A 21,483-nucleotide genomic window follows, 5' to 3' on the forward strand; every position below is an offset into this window, starting at 1 on the left:
CCCCGACCTCTCTGGTCCGTGGTAGTTAGTCTCTTTCATAAGAAGACTTTCAAGAGGCTGGCTTAAACAGGCCGCTTCGAGACTGGGCCCCAAGACTGGCTGGCCTTAGCAGGCCGTCCTGGGACTGTCACCCGGATTCAGGGCTCATGGCAACCAGTTGTTTAGATTGCTATCATGTAGTTGGCCTCGTCAGGTCTCCGTCTCCCTGAAGGTGAATTCCCACTTAGGATGGTTATCAGGTAGTAGGCCTCAACAGGCCTCCCTGAAGGTGAATTCCCACACATTGTGGCTATCAGGATGTAGGCCTCACCAGGCCTCCCTGAAGGCAAGCCCCAAGGACAGGCAACTGGACAGCTAGCCTGACTTGCTATCGGGTAGTAGGCCTCACCAGGCCTCCCTGAAGGTGAGCTCCCACATATTGTGGTTTCCAGGTAGTAGGCCTCACCAGGCCTCCCTGAAGGTGAGCTCCTACATACTGTGGTTACCAGGTAGTAGGCCTCACCAGGCATCCCTTTGAGTGGTTTCCCAGCAGTGCTGGGTTCAGGAAGCTAGTGGCTGCTTGCTAGTTCAGCTGGCCTTATCAGGCAGCTGCAGAAGGCGAGCTTGCGCCCTGCCTCGACTAAAGTGTTCATTCTCTGCTACTGGTTCCCTCCCGGAACCTCTTTTTCCTGCCTACAGCCTGGTTTTCCTACCAGGCAGACCATGTGCTCCCCTCACAGAGGGTCACTATGAGTATGCGGACTCCTGAGTCTGGTCAGAAGGTCGTAGGCCTCTCGTGAGGCCTCCCAGTTAGATCAGTCATTAGGCCTTCTCAGGCCTCCTCAGTGCTTTGAAACATAAGCACTGGGTAGATCCGGTCTTACTAAGCATATTAGTAACTTCCTTGTATGGTGTGTTGAGGCAAGTGTGAGCTATGCTCTGCAGGAGAGTGACCCTCCAGGGCAGTGGGCGTGGCTTTTTTTTCCAACTAGCACCTGATTGGATCTAGAAAAGTAGGTGTTTCATTCAGCCTGTCTACAGTCAGTTGGAGGGGTGTGGTTACGGATGTTAAGCAGACACCAAAAACGTCAAACCTACGTCATCATGGAAGGTCCTCCAATGCAGAGGGGAGGGGCATTTTCAGATTTTGATTAAAGATTACGAAGCCAAAAAATAGTTTTGTGTGGATTGACTTGCATGGATGAATTGTTTACCACAAAACCATCAATGGACTTTAACATTAGCATGCTATGCTTCATGTGGTCTGTCCATAGACTGTAAAAAAAATATGGACGTAGTGTCCGTGACGTCACCCGTAGGTTTCTAAAGAGCATTCTTGAAGCCTAAAGTGGACCAAGATGGCCATCACCGCTCGTCACTCCCGGATAACAGAATGTGGGCAAAGAGGCGGAGATGAGGAGCCTGGCTATCTGAAACCACGCCCACCTAGCGCAACGTTATGGAGTTAGCTCAGGCTTGGGAGCTAATGTTATATGCTATTCACAGTACCTGTGACTCCACAGGGCCTCGCATTAAAGTGACAGTTGATGATTAAAATCAGAATGCCAATTAAAAGGTACTGTTTTTGCCCTTCGAAATATTATAATAGTTCAAAGACATAGCTACAAGTGAGACTGTGCATTGTGATTCTGTACAGCTATTCTGCTAGTTGAAAATGTATTATGCATTAACTTTACAATATTACTCTGAGAGTGTGTGTGTGACCGTGATTATGTGCATACATGTCAGTCAATCTTTTTTACAGTCTATGGTCCGTCAGCGTATGGCGGCATCGCTCGTCAAGTTCGTAGAGAGCTTTCTTATTCAGTCCATTTTAAATTCTGATTTTGGCTGCATCTCAAATGGGACAAACCATATATTACCTATGAAGTTCAAGTAAATGCGCTAGAAATCTGTGCTCATTCAAGGATGTGCATAAATTGCATGGACGGAGAAAGCACCGACACCTGCAGGATTTCATCTGACGGTACATAAGCATATTATAATCTGTTCCAGAGCAACGATACCGCAGAACGAGTGTAGCCTTTATATAGACGTTTTTAAATCTGAAAACTCCCAAAAGCAACGAAATGTTCACAGAGGAAAACAACTGGAATACAGCGCTGGTTATTTTCTCGAACGATACTCGACGACAACGGCGGAATCTAAAGGCAAGGGCGAGGTAATGGGTGTATTAAATTATATGAAATAGGCTAATCCAGAAAAAAAAACACAAACACGGCAGAGATGGCAAGTTCAGCAGCTGGAATTTGCTGAGGTGAAGTGACGGCTAACCGGCTAGCATTGACATCATCGGGAATCCACCTGTCCATCAAAAGTGGGCAGAACTTTAAATATTATTCAACTAAACGGATAAGTTATTAAAATTTATTAAAATTCACCCCCCTCACAGTTGGTATGAAGGGCAAAATTAGCTGTATAGACCAAAGCCACATAGAGAACCAGGCTGTAAACATGTTTTTTTCTGCTGTAAAGTTGGGCATTTTAACATAGGTGAGATACAGATTTGACTCACTTCTGCAGCCAGCCTCAAGCGGCCAGTTGATGATTTGCCGTTTAATTCACTTCCGTGTTGGTTTCAAGAGAGACAGAGGTTGCCGCTTGGGTCCGTCTAAAGTTGCAGTTGCAGATAAATAAATATAGACTATTCGTACATTAATGAATAAATACATGAAAATCTTGAAACTAAATGAAAACATTGCAGTTTTCAGTTTGAATATCGCTTTGTAAAATTACAAATATAAAAGTTCGTCCGACTCCGAAATAAGAGTAACCAAGGATGACCAAACCTAACCGAAAGTTACTGCATAAATGTGTACATGTCTTATAAATTAACATTTCATATAAATTCTGATTATTTACATGTAGTTCCATATTATAAGCGGACTTTTGTGTCATTCTGACTTAACGCTCTACCGGAAGACAGTTTGTCACGACCGGAAGTATTGTGTTTTTATGTCCGGTTCAGATTGTGATTGTTTGGTGTGTGGCGAAGTTTTTATATTTAAGTTTGACCATCGTGGTCGTGTTTTGGGGAACCCACAAACATGACTGAGGTAAAGGGGTGAATTTGATTAATTGGCGAGTGTTTCAGATTGGTAACGTTAGTCAAGCTGCTTAGTTTCGTGAATAGTTTGTGAATGAAAGCGGCGTGCTGTATTTCTGCACATGTGTAACGTTAGTATTCTAGATAAAAATTTAATAGTAGCATCTAACATATTTCTATCTGACTATCATCTGATTTTGATATTCTGTGTTTTTATTCCTACAGGACGTGCAGAAGCACTCGGTCCACACGCTAGTGTTTCGCTCTTTGAAAAGGACTCATGATATGTTTGTGTCGGACCATGCTAAACCAATAGCGCTGGACGAACAGAGGTAACGTAACATTAATACACAATAAATACACTAACGTTATCATGTTAAAGGGATTAGGTAGAACGGGAGAACTGATCTCAGTCTTTGATGTAAATTAAACCAAACAGACATCTAGTTATGCTAGTTGCTCTGCAATTCTAATCTAAGAAGCTATTAACTAACGATAAACAACTAAAGCCAGCTATATAAAAATACTTCTATTTATAGACTCATGACAGTTAAAATGCCAAAAAATGAGTCATTTCATAAACTGAAACAAGCGGGGTTCAGTGCTGGAACTAATGGTTGCCCTTTGACACGCATTTCCTCCGCCTTTTTCAATTCCTATGGAACTCTATGGGAGTGTCGCAACTATTTTTTTTAACGACCCTGGATGTAACCAATGAACATTTCTTTATAAAATTTTGTGATATGGAAAGTTGTGATTACTTTTATTTTTTAACTGTGGCGTAAACAATGCTAGTTAATATTAATTGTACCTTAAATGTTTTTAGCTTCAAAATGAAGATGGCAGTGAAGATGAAAACCGAATACAGACCAGTGTTAGACATGCCTGTGCTCAAAGAGGGCAGAGACAAAGGGCCACTCCATGCCTCTGACCCATATGGCCAGCCGGAATACCCACTGCCTGGTACGTCTCTTTCATTTTGCCAGTTGTTATGTTGTATAGTGATTGAAGCTCTTAAAAGGTTTGTTAGTGAAATCAGTAACATCGATTCAATAGTTTACTGTAATTGTTTTACTTTTATTAATGCAGATACTAGTCCAGATTACTTGGTGACAGGAACTCATCCATACCCATCTGCTCCAGGTAAGACTTGAGGTTTTCAATGTCCTTTCCTTTAAGCCTGACAACCTAGATGCTGAACATTTTACACCGTATTTTCTTCTGAGGCCTAATTAAGTGTTTTCCTAATGTTTCCAGGAGTGGCCCTCACTGCAGACACACAGATGCAGAAGATGCCCAGTGAAGCAGGTGTTCACTCCATGGCTTTGGCTCTTCCTCCTTCTCAAGCTAGGTACTAAGCTAAACGCCAATACTTCACACTTATTTTCTTCTAAAGGTCCAGGCATACTTAAGGAGTTTACTCCTTTGACCTTGAGCGTGGATATATGTGCTTGTCGTATGTGCACTTTCTAGTGCACCATTGTTTTCAAGTGCTCAACCCACTAACATATGCTAAAGTTTTGACCATTCAAGCTCTATAATCTGTGAGAGAGAACTGAATTTGCAATCACATGTTGTCTGAAAGGCGGCTTTGCGTGCACGTGCTTTAGGTCTGAGCCCGGCAGCAAGAGTAGCGCATTGAGTTGCTTTTTTGCGCTTCCATGGCTTGAACATTTTTTCTTGAACATGTTTTGCGATCCATTGCACTCCTATTAAAAATACCGGATCATGAGCTGCTCATGCGTAAAAGAGCATGGTGCCGTGCTTCACTATGAAACAAGCAGTACATGTATTTTTAAATGTTTCAGTTTCTATCCACAGCCCTAAACTGATCTAAGTGAATTAATATGTGGATAGTTCAAGATAAACATAAAATCCCTTAAAGGTTGCTTTAGCGTTTGCCCTGTAATTGTGATGTAATCGCAAGGGTTTTTGAATATCTAAAAATGTGGTTTTAGTGTTTCAATCGCAAAACATTGTGGACCTTGTTCTACTCCTGCATTTAGTGCTGTTCACTTGTTGTTTGATCATTTTGAGACGCATTAAAGTGTAAATTAAGTTTGAGGGGTTTTTTTTTGTAGGCAGGAAGCCAGTCGAACTGCAGCCAGTGTGGCAGATATCCACAGACATGCAGGAAGTGCAGAGAGATCTCACCCCCCACAACACGCACTGGTGAGCACAACCTTTCTTTTTTTCTTTTCAGTTTTCATTTCAAAGTTTTAGTAATTTGATGTGCTTTAATTAGTTTTTCAGTTACTGAACATGATTATAATGTTTTATGTTTAATATGCTTCAGCACCTTCCATCCACTCAATTCTGTTTGTGGAATCAAGGAAAGCTTGTTTCCTTGATTCCAATGTCATTTCATGAATTAGAGATGACTGACCATATCCCATGTGTATTTTAGTAGTCTACCTAAACCTCTCAAACTGTAATACTTTTGTACATCAGTATGTAGATGATTGCACGGTTTTTCAAAGATAAAGCATCAGCTTTTCCTTTTTCCTGTTGCAGTCTCTTATGGAAGGAGGCACAAAGAGTTCTGGCCTGATGCCAAGAAAGGCTCCTACCATGCCCAAACCTCAGTGGCATCCACCATGGAAACTGTACAGAGTAAGTGCTTTGTCTCCCTCCAAGAGTTGATCAGAATGTTTGTTCATATCACTCCTGAGTACTCGTGAATATAAAGTTTGTCTTTGTGCTTCATGTGATGTTGTTTGTCTGTGTCTTCATTTTTAAAGACCATTATCGCACGGGTCCAAAAGGGCAGTTTACAATGATGGTGTTCCATTGGTAATGATGTTCTTCTCTGGTTGTCTCTCAGGTCATCAGTGGCCATCTGGGCTGGGTGAGATCTATAGCAGTGGAGCCTGGAAACCAGTGGTTTGTGACTGGATCAGCAGACAGAACAATAAAGGTGATCTATGTGACTTCAGATTAGGGCTGCACGATTTTATATATATATATATATATATATATATTTATTTATTAGAGATGCACCGATACACAATTTCTCCGCCATATTAGAGATGCACCGATGCTAAATTTCTCCGCCATTAGCTGATTATTCAGAATAATATCAGCTGAGACCGATAGTTTGATTTTAATCTCTCCCAAATAATGCTGCAAATTATACAGAGTACACACTCATTTGGTACACTATAATATTAGAGGTTAAAATGAACAACAGGCTATTATATTCAACTGCTATTTATTTCTAGTTATAATATTTGCACTCAAATAAAAGCTGCTCCGCTTTTATTGCGGAGCAAAAAAAAAAAGCTGACTCTCGCTCCACGGTGGATCTTGAACTGAGGTGTACTGCCTCAGTGACGGATCCGTCACATCACATTTAAGAGCACCCTGGCTTGAAATACGGGTGATTCATTGGGTCAAATAAAGCCTGGATTAACGTCGCTATTTTTTTAACTGTTAAATCGTTATTGTCTCGTTAACTTGCCCTAAATTCAACACGAGATTTTTTTGCAGTCTGACGCGTTTTTACACACCCTTTTGATTGACAGGATATAATTGGCCCTGGTCATTGGCTGTTTTTAAACAATTGGCCGATACATTGTATCACTGTGTATTATGCATCACTGAATAGTGTTAAGCTTTTGTTCTGTAATGCCAGATCTGGGATCTTGCCAGCGGTAGGCTGAAGTTGTCTCTGACGGGTCACATCAGCACTGTGAGAGGCGTGGCCGTCAGCACACGCAGCCCTTACCTGTTCTCCTGCGGGGAGGACAAACAGGTTAAGTGCTGGGATCTAGAGTATAACAAGGTACAAACTTGAAATACAATGTGCATTCATTTTAAGCTTTACCTAAAATATATAGATACATTTTGAGTTTTGTGTTGTCCACAGGTAATAAGGCACTATCACGGTCATCTGAGTGCAGTCTACGACCTTGACCTCCATCCTACCATTGACGTATTGGTGACCTGCAGTCGAGATGCCACAGCAAGAGTATGGAACTTTTTTTTTTTTTTTGGTGTGTGTGAGAACTGATCATGAACATGTTATGCAAAGTGTTATGTATGTTGTCTGTGTGGTAGGTTTGGGACATCAGGACCAAGGCAAATGTTCACACCCTTTCTGGACACACTAACACAGTGGCTACAGTCAAATGTCAAAGCGCTGAGCCACAGGTGATTACAGGTATGCATACATTTTATTTTTTTGAACAGACTTCTGCTGCTGGTGCATTTTTCAAGGAAATACCATGTATTGTTCTAGTTTATATTCATGTTTCATGTGCTTTTATATCCCGTCTTTAGGAAGTCATGACACCACCATTAGGCTCTGGGATCTGATCGCTGGCAAGACAAGAGCCACACTGACTAACCACAAAAAGTCTGTCAGGGCGTTGGTGCTCCATCCCAGGCAGTATGTTGAACAAATACATTTTTTAAGAAACATGATAAACTAATTTAAATCAAGTAGTTCACAGAATAAAGTAATTAAGGCTCTATGAAATGCATTATTTCTCTCTTTTTTTTTTTTTTTAGCTTGTGTGTGGAATCTGCATTTCCATTCCACATTTAACATTTTGCTGGATTGTGTTTTATGGTTAAATTGAATTTATTATTTTTTTTACATAAAAAATAAATCAGTTTATTTAAAAAATGATGTACAACGTACTTTTCATTTATCAGATCAATGGCTTCAATTCAGAGCTTTACAGCATAATTTTGCAAACATGCTTTACACCAGTTTCACTGTATAAATCCACGTTATTTTAGTATTGGTCATATAGTATTTATTAATATTTTTAATTGGCTTTTATTAAAAAGTTTTCATTTTGGTTTTAAGTTATGTAGTTTTGTGCTTTTGTCTTTTTTTTTAAAATTTGTTTTCTTTATTTATATAGGCCATTAGCCTGGGAAAACCCAGACCACTCTCAGTTGTAACTGAGTAAGGGTCTGGCAAAGCTCCATAGACAATTCATTTCCACAGGGGCGTCACCAACGGACGTCGGATAGATCTAAAACCAATCAGAGCGATGAATGACATGACGTATGCAGAGCGACGGAGAAACATCTCGAGACTCTCAGCAATTCTCTGTTTGTGTTAACGAAAATGACCATTTTAAATCGCTTGAAACAGACGCGATAGCTGATTCGAACGAGTGATGTTGTGATGTTCCACGGCGGCATCCATGTCTGTAATGTACAAAATCTGCGTCACCGTCTCTGCTCTGTCGTCATCGTGTAAAATTGTTCTGATTGGTGCCGCGATTTCGGCGGATTGGAAATGGGTTTCAATGGGCTCTTTGCCAGACCCACTTGCAGAGCAAATCTAAATTTGCCGGAAGTGGTCTGGGTTTTCCCAGGCTAATAGGCCATATTTTTAGGTTGTAATTTTAGTGCTTCACCTTTAAGCTTCTCATTTACTTGTTAAAGCAACATACATTTTTCGTTTCAGTTTTTAATCTAAAATGCCATAATTTGTCGAATTTAATTCGGTTTGTTTTTTCCATATCACAGAAAGCGTATGGCCCTAATCAAATAAATCATTATTGTATATCGTTGGTTATCTCCCACACTGAGTTCCAGTTCCCCAGATCTGATTGAAGTATTCTTGTCTTTTTTTTAATCAGATCCTCTCGTTAACAGGTACACCTTTGCCTCTGGATCTCCAGATAACATTAAGCAGTGGAAGTTTCCTGATGGGAACTTCATCCAAAATCTTTCAGGACACAATGCCATTATCAACACACTGGCTGTCAATTCAGATGGAGTTCTGGTGTCAGGAGGTGAAATGTTTCTTCAAACTTTTGATGTTGCAAAGCTAGTCTATGGAAGTAAAATAATGCCAAATGTTTTTGAAATAAAAAGCCTGTTGAATTGCACTACTTGAAAAAAATATGCATTGCATTAACCATGCTTGTATTTTAATGAATTGTATTTTTAGGGCTTGCATTTTTATGGGCTGAAATTCAACATGGTTGTATATTTAAGCTGTGAATATTTCAAATCAAAACATTTAAAACACATTTTCATTAATAGAAATTCAACAATCCATATTCACCTTTCATATTTCACTTCCAAAATATTCAAACTGTTTAAAAATGCAACCTATAATATTCAACGGGGAATTTTCGGTCCATTTTATTTCACTTTACAAATTCGCTTTCACAAATTCAGTGGTTCAAATTCGACAGTAAATTCAACATTGACATCCAGGAACTGCAGGAAAAGCAGTAGATTACCGAGCATAATCTCCATCTGCTGTTAATCAACCTCACCAGCAGGCGGTGCAAGCGCGTGTTGTTGACGAAGACCAGAGCAACAGTTAGAGCAAGCCATTCATTCATTCATAAAAACTGATTTATAGAAATGTACATGTATTTGTGATTATTATGAGGGCTGTTTTTATGTTTAATTCAGTGCCTTCACTGTGTAGCCTACATTCATCTTTCTCTACCGTGAACGAGATTATAATGTTATTCCCCCGATGCTGATGTACAGAACAAATGTTACATTTGAGGTAGACATATAGCCTATTTCTCTTGGTTGTTTAGTTGCCTTAACTTTATATCGCGGCGATGTGGTGCGCGGGTTTCCCTCAATAATTCAGGATTGCTGGGCATATAAAACGCTTATCTTAATGGACTAATACAGTGATATAAAAGACCAAACTCACACCTTATTGAGAAGGCTGTACTATATGGCTACAGGCAAGCAGATGGACTCAGAATATGAACTTAACACGCAAAGTTTCACGCTGAGCGTTTCCCAGTGATATACTGGTTATAAAGTTGGCTTGACGTTGGACGTTCGCGCATTTAGGGACCGTCTCTAAAATTACATACGACATTGGTATACACGTTTCTAACTTCAATAGCATTGGAAGAGAATGACTTACAGTCATAAAACCAACTTTAAAGTGTTCATGTAGGTGTCAGGCATGATGCACACCTTTTAATTTAAAAAAATATATTCAAATAAATAGAAGTTTGCTATTGAAGTTAGAAATGTGTAGGGCAGGCCTATCCTAATATCGTATGAAACTTTAGAGACGGTCCCTAAATGCGCGAACGTCCAACGTCAAGCCAACTTTATAACCAGTATATCACTGGGAAACGCTCAGTGTGAAACTTTGCGTGTTAAAGGGTTAGTTAACCCAAAAATTAAAATAATGTCATTAATGACTCACCCTCATGTCGTTCTAAGCCCGTAAGACCTCCGTTCATCTTCGGAACACAGTTTAAGATATTTTAGATTTAGTCCGAGAGCTTTCTGTCCGTCCATTGAAACTGTATATACAGTATACTGTCCATGTCCATAAAGGTAATAAAAACATCATCAAAGTAGTCCATGTGACATCAGTGGGTTAGTTAGAAGTTTTTGAAGCATCGAAAATACTTTTTGGTCCAAAAATAACACAAAATAAGACTTTATTCAGCATTGTATTCTCTCCCGGGTCTGTTGTCAATCTGCGTTCAGGACTCCACAGTGACGCTGCTGACGTAAGACGGTGATGACGTGTTATCTGGTGCGCCCGAGCTTCGTTTACAGTCTGAGGGAGACGCACGCTATATTCAAGCTATTCTACATTGTTTGCGTGGATATCATTTTTTTAATGTTGCGTAAATGTGCATGTCGCGGATGAGACACTTTTACAGCGTGCGTTTCCCTCAGTCTATAAATGAAGCTCGAGCGCACCAGATAACACGTCATCAGCGTCTTACGCCATCAGCGTAACTGTGAAGGATTGACAATTGACATTATAATAACATTATAATCTCGCTCACGGTAGAGAAAGATGCATGTAGGCTACACAGTGAAGGCACTGAATTAAACATAAAAACAGCCCTCATAATAATCACAAATACACGTACATTTCTATAAATCAGTTTTTATGAATGAATGAATGGCTTGCTCTAACTGTTGCTCTGGTCTTCGTCAACAACACGCGCTTGCACCCCCTGCTGGTGAGGTTGATTAACAGCAGATGGAGATTATGCTCGGTAATCTACTGCTTTCCCTGCAGTTCCTGGATGTCAATGTTGAATTTACTGTCGAATTTGAACCACTGAATTTGTGAAAGCGAATTTGTAAAGTGAAATAAAATGGACCGAAAATTGCCCGTTGAATATTATAGGTTGTTTTTTTAAACAGTTTGAATATTTTGGAAGTGAAATATGAAAGGTGAATATGGATTATTGAATTTTTATTAGGGCTGTCCGTTATTAACCCATATTAACGGCGTCAATTTTTTTTATCGCGAGATTAACGCCTAGCAAACTTTGTTGTTTTTTTCACATGCTTTTGCAGCAACGTTATTAAAACTACAACGCCACACCGGATCTAGCTAGACCAGAAACAAAACAAAACAACAGCACGCCGCACACACTTGTTTGGGCTTGCGAGCCGCCAAAGAGTGGACGAGAAGCGCAGCGCCGAGCTGCGTCTAGGACAACTGAGCGCGTCTAGCACATCGGACGCGCACTTTCTCCGTTTATGGCCAGCAATAAAAACGCAGAATGGCGCCGCCGGTGTGTGTGCACTCATAGAGCATAATGTGTTCGGATTTTAAATATGCGGCGCAGCGCTTCTCGTCCGGTGTGCGACCCCCTAACGTTACGTTTTGAGTGGATGAATGATGAGCGCGAGACGCCAATACGATTCTGAATGGAAAGTTGACTTTTAAAAAGTTGCCAAATGGGTTAGTTGACAAGACCAAAGTGATCTGTGTGTTTTGTCGTTGTGAACTGAGCTATCATCGCAGCACGTCCAGTCTGAAATCCCACTTGATGGCCAAGCACACACACACACACACACCGCTGATGCGATCTCAGCACACTCGTCACTATCAGTAACGTTACCTCGTCAGTATTTCTGTCTCCCTTTTATTGATGGACAGTGTTACATTGTGTGAGAGATTATTTGCTCCAAGTGAGAATGTCAGTGTGAAATTGAACACAGTAGCCTATATGCCAATGTTGTTTTCAATAAAAAATATTTGCACAAAGCAAGCCGATCCACTTTTCCATGTTGATAAGAGCATTAAAATGAGAAAAAATAATGGGACAAAAAGAAATCAAGAGACATTTAAAATAGATAAAAATGTGCGATTAATCGCGAGTTAACTATGACATTAATGCGATTAATCACGATTAAATATTTTAATTGTTTGACAGCCCTAATTTTTATTAATGAAAATGTGTTTGAAATGTTTTGAATTGAGATACTCACAGCTTAAATATACAACCATGTTGAATTTCAGCCCATAAAAATGCAAGCCCTAAAAATACAATGCATTAAAATACAAGCATGGTTAATGCAATGCATGTTTTTTTCAAGTAGTGCAATTTAACAGGCTTTTTATTTCAAAAACATTTGGCATTATTTTACTTCCATACTAGTCATGCTATAAAATGTATTAATTTTATTTAAACCATATTGAATTTTATCTTCTACATTTGTTTCCCCTTTGTATTGTCTGGGCTGCATTTTAACTCAGATGGAGCGAGTCTACTGATATGTACACTTTAGGCAGATCCATAGACCACAATGCAACACTATTGCGACATCTCACCCATTGAATTGGCTCCACGGTGGGCTCCATAGCAGATTCCAACTGATCAAGGGCTTAGGGTGTTCCATTTAAACCCATTGCAAGGGTTCTGCCAGTTGTGGGCTCTCATGCAACTCAAGCAATGATGGTCATCCGTGTAAACGAGGCGATGGGTAGTTAGTGAGGGAAAGGACTTAATGCAGCCTTTTTTTATTCAATTTTTTCTGCATCTTGTCCTGACTATCCTTTCTATTGTTTTTCACATCAGCTGATAATGGAACTATTCACATGTGGGACTGGAGGACTGGCTACAACTTCCAGAGGATTCATGCAGCGGTTCAGCCCGGTTCTCTGGACAGCGAGTCAGGGATTTTTGCATGCGTGTTTGATCAGTCTGAGAGTCGGCTCATAACAGCAGAGGCTGACAAAACCATTAAGGTCTACAAAGAGGACGAAACAGCTGTAAGTTCTCAGTTCACTAGTAATAGTTTAAAACTAAGTATAATAATGAATTAAAATAACACATTGACTGTTAAATGTTTATGATGGAAAAAGGTTATAGTGAATTTAAAATCCTCAGAGTTCTCCAAAGACTTAAATTCTAGATGGAAGAGAATTGCCTTGATGTGATATTTCAGTTTTAATTTTTCATTGATGGATATTATTTTTTTTCTTTCAGACTGAAGAATCCCACCCAGTTAATTGGAAACCTGAGATCCTGAAGAGAAAAAGATTTTAGTTTTTTTTTGTATTTAATTTTTCTATTTTTTCAATCCTTTTCATTTTGTTACATTTTAGCTGGCTGATTTATATGGCAATGTCTGCTTAAGGCGTAAACAAACAACAATTTAAGTGAAGTCAGGAGACTTGAGATCAGATGAGACATTTTGCTTTGCTCTACCCATCTAAATAACAATATGAATATTGCGGTTGTATACACAAGGAAATGTTTCTTCCCTGTCTACTCCAAACACCATTTGCAGGTCTATGTGACGCGGTCTACCCAGCTATTAGTTCTGAACTTCAAGAAATCCTGCAGAATAATAATGTTCTATTTCTGATCTGTGCACTGTTGCTGATCTCAATCAGAGACAAATAATACAAATGTAATTTTGCATATGTACTTGTTTTCCTTTTTTTTTTTTTGGTCAATTTACAGTGATTTCCTGGAAATTTAAAAGAAAAAACCTCATGTCTGGATTTTTTTTTTTTTTTTGTATTTCCTGACATAACATTTTGTAAAATAAAGCCATTGTTTTCATCCTATTGAACTGATCATCATCATTTCATGAAAGGCATACATTCAAGAACAAAAGTTGAACCTCTAGTGCCCTTATTCACAAATAGAATATTTTTTGTGCATTATACAGCTGCGTATCAGATTTTGCGGTTTCTGCAATTATGTGAAAAATAATATTTGGAAAACTCTTTTTACTTTTCAAATTTTTTTAAAATTCTTAATCTCTTATTTAAAGTATAGTCCATCATCTAAACCAGTGTTTCCAAAATCCCAACCCGGTTCCTGGAGGCTTAACTTTCTGACCCATATATATCTAGTCTTTCTTGTGCTGTCCCAATTCAAAGGCTGCATTCTGTGAAGGACTCGGACTTCAAAGGCCACGCCTCAAAAGGTCGGACATAGCATTAGGCTTGTTCGACTTGAACCGCCGCTGCACAGACCGATTGGTTATTTATTGTTAAATGGGATGGGTTAGTTAACGGAGGACTGTTGTCGCTTAGCAACATTTAATTTTCATGTTATTTAACTGCCTAAAAACAAAACGACGTTCACAACCTGTCATATATTCACAGTGGTTCATTTATGTAAATAAAGAGTATAAATTAGGCTATATAAAATTGTATCCTGGTAAGATGTCAACATTTTAACTGCTAAAGTTTGTTTGTAGCCTAAGTTTGTAAGTTGAAACCGAATACTTGTTTTAAAAGTGTAATTTTGCAATTTCTCTCAATAAATAAATAAAAATCCTCTCACTGGTGTGGGGGTTAGGGTAAATTGCTAAATTGGACAAGCTCAGTTCTGAATCATTTTCTATGAGTTATTTTTGTGAAGTTGAATGTGGCCAAATGATTGGTGGACGTGGAGGATACATTTGATATATATTTCAAAATATGGCGAATGAGGATGTGAAACAGCCTGGCTTTAAAGGATCCTTTAAATTGAGATGTCTGGTTTTGACAGAGCTTGATGATGTGCATGGCAGCCGAGATATGCAGCATTGGACACAGCCTTCCGTTTGTGAAGCACCCGTGTGGAGTTGGTGTGCCTCCAGGGACAGTGTTTGGAAACACTATTCAGGCCATTCGTTTAGGTTGTTTCCCTGCCTATAGCCAAATGTGCTGCATATATGACAAGTAATTTGGGAAATGGCTGGATGGAATAGTCAGTCTTAGCTGAGAAATGTTTTCCTGATCTTGATTTTGGAATTCAAAATTCAATGAGTTAAGGATTAGTTCACTTTCAATTAAAAATTTCCTGATAATTTACTCACCCCCATGTCATCCAAGATGTCCATGTCTTTCTTTCTTCAGTTGAAAAGAAATATAGGTTTTTGAGGAAAAAATTTCAGGATTTTTCTCCATATAATGGAATTCAATGGCAACCACTGGTTTGAAGGTCCAAATGTCAGTCTCAATGGATCACGTTGGAAAGGTCATTCAACATACAATAACTTTGAACAGTCCTCCTATTCCAAACCTGTAAACACTGCGTCAGTACTTCCGACTACATCACACGTGACCTTTCCAACGTGATGACATAATGCGTGGCGCATCTCAGAGATAGTACAAGATGGGCATTTGTGGTTAAAAAGTTTATAATTCTTTTTTTTTTTAGAAAATGACCGATCTTTTCGCTATACAAGACCCTTATTTCTCGGCTGGGATTGTGTCGAGCCTTTGAAGCTGCATTGAGACTGACATTTTAACCTTCAAACCGTTAGTTGCCATTGAAGTCCAATATATGGAGAAAAATCCTGGAATGTTTTCTTTTCCTCAAAAACCTTTACTTTCTTTTTGACTGAAGAAATAAAGAAAGACATATTGGATGACATGGGGGTGAGTAAATTATCAGGAAGTTTTTATTTGAAAGTGAATTACTCCTTTAAGTCAAGCAGTTGTTCCAAAATGGTTGGTGTAAGTGTCAGTGGCCCAACTGATAGTGAATGGTAAAATGGTAAATGGACTGCATTTATATAGCGCTTTCACAGACCCAATGGCCACCAAAGCGCTTTACATATTGCCTCTCATTCACCCATTCACACACCGACGGCGGTGTCAGCCATAGAAGGCGCCATCCAGCTCGTCGGGAGCAGCTGGGGTTAGGTGTCTTGCTCGTGGACACCTCGACACTTGGTCAGGTGGAACCGGGGATTGAACCACCAACCTTTCGGTTTGTAGACAACCTACATGAACCACTGAGCAACTGCCATAGTGACTGAACTATGTCCCCAAAAGCAGAAAATATTACAGCAAACAGCATTACAAAATGTTGCAAATTATCTTACTACATGTAAAATTATTCAAATAGCTCACCTTTTTTATGATTGGTTAATAAAAATGGGAATACGGTACATAAACAAAAGAAGGTAATAATCATCATTCACATATTACGCAATTATTTACCCCTTGTCCTGACAGTTTACCCCTAATACATGTTAAGGTTCCAGATAGAGTTGTATTTCTGACACAAACTGCAGGTATATCTCTACTGATGGATTCATAATAGGTGAGATACAAAAAGTCATTGTTATGAACTTGATGGCAATAAACTGTCCAGACATTTTCATTTATCAAGACTGATAGTGTTACATACAGCTATGCTTGATCTGGAAAAATTCACAACCACAATGCAAACAAGAAGGCACTTGTTTCCTGAGTCGAAATAGCTGACTCAGTATTCATTGATTGATGCTCCACAGCAGGGATGATGAAATCGTTGCATCAGGGAGCTTGGAGTGCAGCCTGATCAGGGTGTTCAATCGCGTACTGGGGCAATATTGACTTACTGACCATGTGGTCCACAACTCCTACACAGAGGTTAACACACCTACACACAACCTGAATAACAAACTATGATGCACTCCCACGTTCACATTTTGAATAGGGTGATATTGGATTACCAGGATGAAATAATACATTTTCTGAGCCGTGTTTTACAGCATATTTTGATACCCTTTTGAATGAAACTACTCATTACAGTTTAATTACACAAAAAGTAATATTAATTAGGTTTAGGGTTCGGTTAAGTGTTAGTTGGTTTTAATTCTGCATAATGTATTGTTGTTACAACAGTAATTACATGTAACCTGTGTAACAAGAACACATTAAAATTAAGTGTTACCCATTTTTCTGTTATGAAGGTACTATGTAACTGTACCTATGTGATATATAATCTACCTATTTTAATTTTAACTTCACCCTACAGGGTCAGTGATCTTATTAAGTAAAGAGGACTACAGAATACATTTCATTTACAAAAGACAGATCATTTTATTAATTCATTGACAGGTGCAATGCATTAGACCATTTAGTTTTAAATGACTTGATCGAATTTAAAAACATGACCAACATGACTTGAGTACGAAGCTTTGGCAGACCTAATTTGTGAAGAATGGAAAATATCAGACACAGACATGTTTACACACACTCGAAAATGCCATGTCATTCCCATGTATTTTAACAATTGCTTCACAAAAACAAAATTATATCTCAGAACAACTTTGGTAAGGTCTTTAAATATCTCCCAGGCCTCCAAATTGCTTGGCACCGCTTTCCTGCCCTCCAGCAGTGATTCTGTTAATGGGAATGATCTTCATGGTGGTCTCCTTCAGAGAATACCAGCGACTGTGCCACGTGGCCCAGATAATGCCGTTGTCATATCCATGCTCTGAGTCTTTCTCTGTGTACTTGCCACCTGTAAAGACAGAAAACCATACATCAGTAATGAGATCAGTATAATGTTGATGGATTTTAGAAGGAAGACCATCTCCTATGAAGAGGAAAAAGTGTAAAGGTTTACCCTGGAAGTATTTTCCGTTGAGATGAGCAGCATGACAGCGGTTCATCCACCAGCCAGAGCCTTCCTGCAAGGCACAGTGTTCCCCGAACTTGTCATTGTCTTTGTCAGGTGTACTAAATTGCATGCCATTGTGAGATGTGAAGAATTTGTCACTGGGATCCTCGCCAAAGTCGTAACCATCAAAGGCATCACCAGCATCTCCAGCAAGGTAATAAGCATACGTCAAGCGGTATGCATCAACTTCTGGTCCAAGTTTGAAAGTGCTGTAGTCGGCATACCTGAGAAGGCAAGTTTTACAAGACAAAATTTGTGACAAACACTCAGCCTATTGATTCATGTGCACCCTAATGTTCAGCAGCATGTTTAATCTAACTGAATAGGTCATGAAATGTCACTAGACAAAAATCAATTTTGGTAGTGGAGCAAAGTCCTGTTCGACAACTGCAGATAAAGAAAACTCTTGCATTAGGATTTCATGGATGAATCTTGCTTAGGTTTGACACCAAATGCATTTCTGTAACCAAAACCATAGAAAGTCAATTTGGATAAAAGTATTTCAAATGCATAAATAAAAAAATGATTGTGGAACTCCACTTGTGAGATTCAAACCTAAGTAAGAGTAAGAAAAACTCATGTTATCCCGTGGTTCATTACTTTTTGTTGCCTTCCCAATCGACCATCTCTATCCTTAGGACATAAGGCACGTTGGACTGAACCGACAGCAGATGTATCTTCTCATTCCCCAGCCAGAACTCTGTTCTGTCATCTGGTGAGAGGTACCCAAAGCCTTCCTTATACTGAATCCACTTTTTGTTGAAGTCAACGCTGCCATCCCGTCTCTGAAAAACATACCATTCATTTTGATTGATCAATACAGTAGCATGCATTTGTAACTGGTCCTACTCACACCACATCAAGTGGGATTAGAGCCAGCGTCAACCGGCAAGGGAGGCAGGTGTGGTAAAAAGGATGTAAGAAGCATGTAAAGTCTGTCTTTTGTGCACCTCTTGAGGCCAGGGGAGTGAAGTTTACCTGAACAATTCTTACTAGTTGGACTCACCACCCTAAACCTCACTCTCGTCTGGGTCACGGCACCAACGACTCTGTATCTCTACATTTTCTTTAAGTAAATTGAGTCACTGTGCATTGTCTGTTGTGTTGCATACCCTCTGAAGAACAGTCCACCCACGTCCAAAGCTGTCTATCTCACAGTAGACCAGGAACGCCTCAGGAGCCCTGGCTGGTTTCACATAGTAGAGCCCACTGACCTTACCACCTTTGTTTGCAATGTCCTGACAATCTGGGGAAAATTACACATAATTCAGCTCTCTAATCGTATGTAAAGTAAATTCACATGTCAGTTGTCATTAAGATGTTTAAATACTGATTTTACCTTTGCCTGTGACAGTCTGAATCTCCACAGTGTCTTTGCACGGCTCTTTGCACAACTGGTCCAGCTGGAGAGACATCTGCTTTAAATCAGTTATTCGTTTCTCATTAGCCTGTAGGATTGACTGCAGTTGACTGGGGAGGGGAAATTAACAAAAGTACATTTAATAAGACTATTGATTTATATAATGGCATTTAATAAACTATCAGGACAAGCAAAGTGGTATAAAAAAAACAAGAAAAAGTGCTCACTATATTTGATCTTCCTGAGCGAGAATGCTCTTCTCAAATCGCAGTACATCATCCAGCATGCTTGAAGATTTTTTGATGTATACATCTGACAAAGAGATTGTGATTAACCTCATGAAAATCAAGTGAAGTTTAACATTTATTTTAATCATACAATTCATACATACAACGACTATTCAATGATAAGCATGTTTTACTTTCTGTATTTAAATTAAGTTTTTTATTAATTTTGACAAGCAAATTTTTTTTATAATTCTGTATTATGAATTTTTAAGGCCAGACAAGTAATTTGGTGAGGTCAATTTGTAAAGAAAGAATACACGCCTGCACACTTATATATTCAAACGCGCATACCTATAGACTAAACGCGTAATACGCATGTGCACACCGTCAGCGTTTTCACAGATTTGCATTTTTGCATTTTTGCAAAAAGGAGATGATAATGTTTTTCAAAATTGTTCCCCGCTTGCACCTTGGAACCTATTTCAAGGTTTGCGTTCTCTAGCCACCAGGCACTGTTGTTGTGCAAATGAGCGGGCCGGAGTGCGTTAAGGGTTTTCTGTTAGAATGGTGTTGTGTTAGCGGCCCCTAGGTTAATAATCAATGATCTTTGCAATGGAAATTAATCAATCAAAACTAACTTTAGCTGGACAATAACTTTATTCTAGAGCTGCTGTAAAGCCAAAACAATCTCTGTTACTTTATTTTCTTATTATCACTGTAAAGCTGCTTTAAAACAATCTATATTGTTAAAGCGCTATATAAAGGAAGGTTACTTGACTTGACAAGCATTATATTAAAATTAAATATAATACAAAAAAATATTGTTAAAATGGATTTAACAATAAAGGTCAGTAAGTCTTTTTAAATATAAGATAATTTTGGGTTGTAAATTAATACATAAACAGCTATGTTGTGCGGCTCACGTAGTCTGTATTATGAACGAATGAATAGCCTAATGATCGACATTTTAAATAAATAAATAAACTATTATATATATTTGTCATATGTATTCAAGGCGTTTTCAAAGAAAAATATGTTATTAGTTGCTTGCACCACATGGTAATTTTCATGACATTCAGGGCCCTTATAATATCAAATAACAGAAACATGCATCAACCCAGGAGCAGATTTAAAAAATCTCAAAAGCTCATCCGAGACAACTGTAACCTCTGTACATATTTTTTTTTTTGCATTTTTGTTAATCCATAATTATAAATAAATAAAATTTGTGCTACCTGGTGCTTGTTTTTGTGCTTGTGTTTCTGAGTCTTTCAGGTAGACCACTTTGTCGTGCGCTCCTCTGGTAAGGTTGGCCATCTCTTCCAAATCATGTTCCATTTCATCCAGCTGTCTGTCCATATCAGGCTTGTACCTCTGTAGGTAATCAGCAACTCCACATGTGGTAGGGCAGTATGTCCCCTGAGAAAGTAAGGACGGAGAGTGACTGTTAAACCAATGGCAGTTACAATGTAGCATTTTAATTGTGAGTTTATTACATAAAACAATCCAGAGCAGACAATATACTTACAAACTCATCGCTTTGTTTGCACACATCTTGCGGCGGTGAATAGTCCCCTCTCATTTGCTTAAGGTGAAAAAGGGAGAAAAGACAATCAGTAAAAGGCATTATAACATATTTACTATTACAATAATAATAATAAAAGTTCAGTGTCTTACCGCTGACGTTAATGTGGACAGCAGGAGGATGGAAGCAACCACATGCGTTAACGAGGCCATGTTGGACCTGCAATCGGTGTGGTATACCTTTGAGATTGTGTGGGACTGTTGACTGCTGCAGGATATTTATCCGATCAAGGTCCTCCTCAGAGATGAAGATAACAGTCCACTATACAAATAAAAGCTAACACAATCCCTCTCTTACTCACTGTCTGAATCAGAACTAACCGTAAATGATGCAGAGATGGGACAATGTGTTCATCTCAATACTGAATTCCTGCAAATGTACATAAATACGCATAGACAACTTGTAAGGGTTTCATTACTGGTATACCTGAACATTATATCGATCAGGGTTCTTCAACCTTGTTCAGGCCAAAAACATTTTGGTGGTTGTATATTGTTGTAAAAAACAAAAAAATTGAATGCTGGTTTTAAGCCTTGACCATAGTAACATGCGTAGGGTAGCCTACCATCTTAATGTATTTATAGTGGTGGAAAAGTTACTTTTAAAGCATTACATTATTGCGTTACTCTCTAAAAAAAAGTAACTAA

The 21,483-nt window shown here is 38.9% G+C and overlaps 2 protein-coding genes across 3 annotated transcripts; one reads left to right on the forward strand and one right to left on the reverse strand.

Moving 5' to 3' along the window:
* Positions 1-2,877: 2,877 nt before the first annotated feature.
* On the forward strand, positions 2,878-14,016 carry plrg1 (pleiotropic regulator 1). Of its 2 annotated transcripts, none has more exons than XM_079615433.1 (15): positions 2,878-3,056; positions 3,272-3,378; positions 3,873-4,009; positions 4,136-4,189; positions 4,304-4,397; positions 5,128-5,218; positions 5,561-5,659; positions 5,871-5,963; positions 6,681-6,830; positions 6,915-7,016; positions 7,106-7,208; positions 7,328-7,436; positions 8,666-8,805; positions 12,841-13,034; positions 13,252-14,016. In XM_079615433.1, the coding sequence occupies exons 1-15, from the start codon at positions 3,048-3,050 to the stop codon at positions 13,309-13,311; spliced, it is 1,542 nt and encodes a 513-aa protein (XP_079471559.1). In that variant the 5' UTR covers positions 2,878-3,047; the 3' UTR covers positions 13,312-14,016. The 2 variants fall into 2 exon arrangements, with proteins under 2 accessions (XP_079471559.1, XP_079471560.1); XM_079615434.1 differs by having other exon boundaries at positions 2,903-3,056; positions 4,148-4,189; positions 13,252-13,836.
* A 3,040-nt stretch (positions 14,017-17,056) lies between these two features.
* fgg (fibrinogen gamma chain) lies at positions 17,057-21,064 on the reverse strand. Its single transcript, XM_079615220.1, has 9 exons — positions 20,929-21,064; positions 20,780-20,836; positions 20,487-20,670; positions 19,252-19,336; positions 19,004-19,134; positions 18,777-18,910; positions 18,265-18,449; positions 17,611-17,888; positions 17,057-17,505 (listed from the first exon to the last, which is right to left on the reverse strand). The coding sequence occupies exons 1-9, from the start codon at positions 20,986-20,988 to the stop codon at positions 17,324-17,326; spliced, it is 1,296 nt and encodes a 431-aa protein (XP_079471346.1). The 5' UTR covers positions 20,989-21,064; the 3' UTR covers positions 17,057-17,323.
* Between the last annotated feature and the right edge of the window lie 419 nt (positions 21,065-21,483).

This window comes from Phoxinus phoxinus (genome assembly GCF_949152265.1).
Source record: "Phoxinus phoxinus genome assembly, chromosome: 6".
Classification (NCBI taxonomy): Eukaryota; Metazoa; Chordata; class Actinopteri; order Cypriniformes; family Leuciscidae; genus Phoxinus; species Phoxinus phoxinus.

Excerpts from the sequence above, each read along its gene's own strand:
- fgg (XM_079615220.1), bottom strand. The coding sequence starts at position 20,988 with ATGGCCTCGTTAACGCATGTGGTTGCTTCCATCCTCCTGCTGTCCACA. Across the intron at positions 17,889-18,264 it reads GATTGGGAAGGCAACAAAAA|GTATGCCGACTACAGCACTT; the intron begins GTAATGAACCAC and ends TTGCCTTCTCAG. Across the intron at positions 17,506-17,610 it reads CAACGGAAAATACTTCCAGG|GTGGCAAGTACACAGAGAAA; the intron begins GTAAACCTTTAC and ends CTGTCTTTACAG.
- plrg1 (XM_079615433.1), top strand. Across the intron at positions 3,379-3,872 it reads ATAGCGCTGGACGAACAGAG|CTTCAAAATGAAGATGGCAG; the intron begins GTAACGTAACAT and ends AAATGTTTTTAG. Across the intron at positions 4,398-5,127 it reads CTTCCTCCTTCTCAAGCTAG|GCAGGAAGCCAGTCGAACTG; the intron begins GTACTAAGCTAA and ends TTTTTTTTGTAG.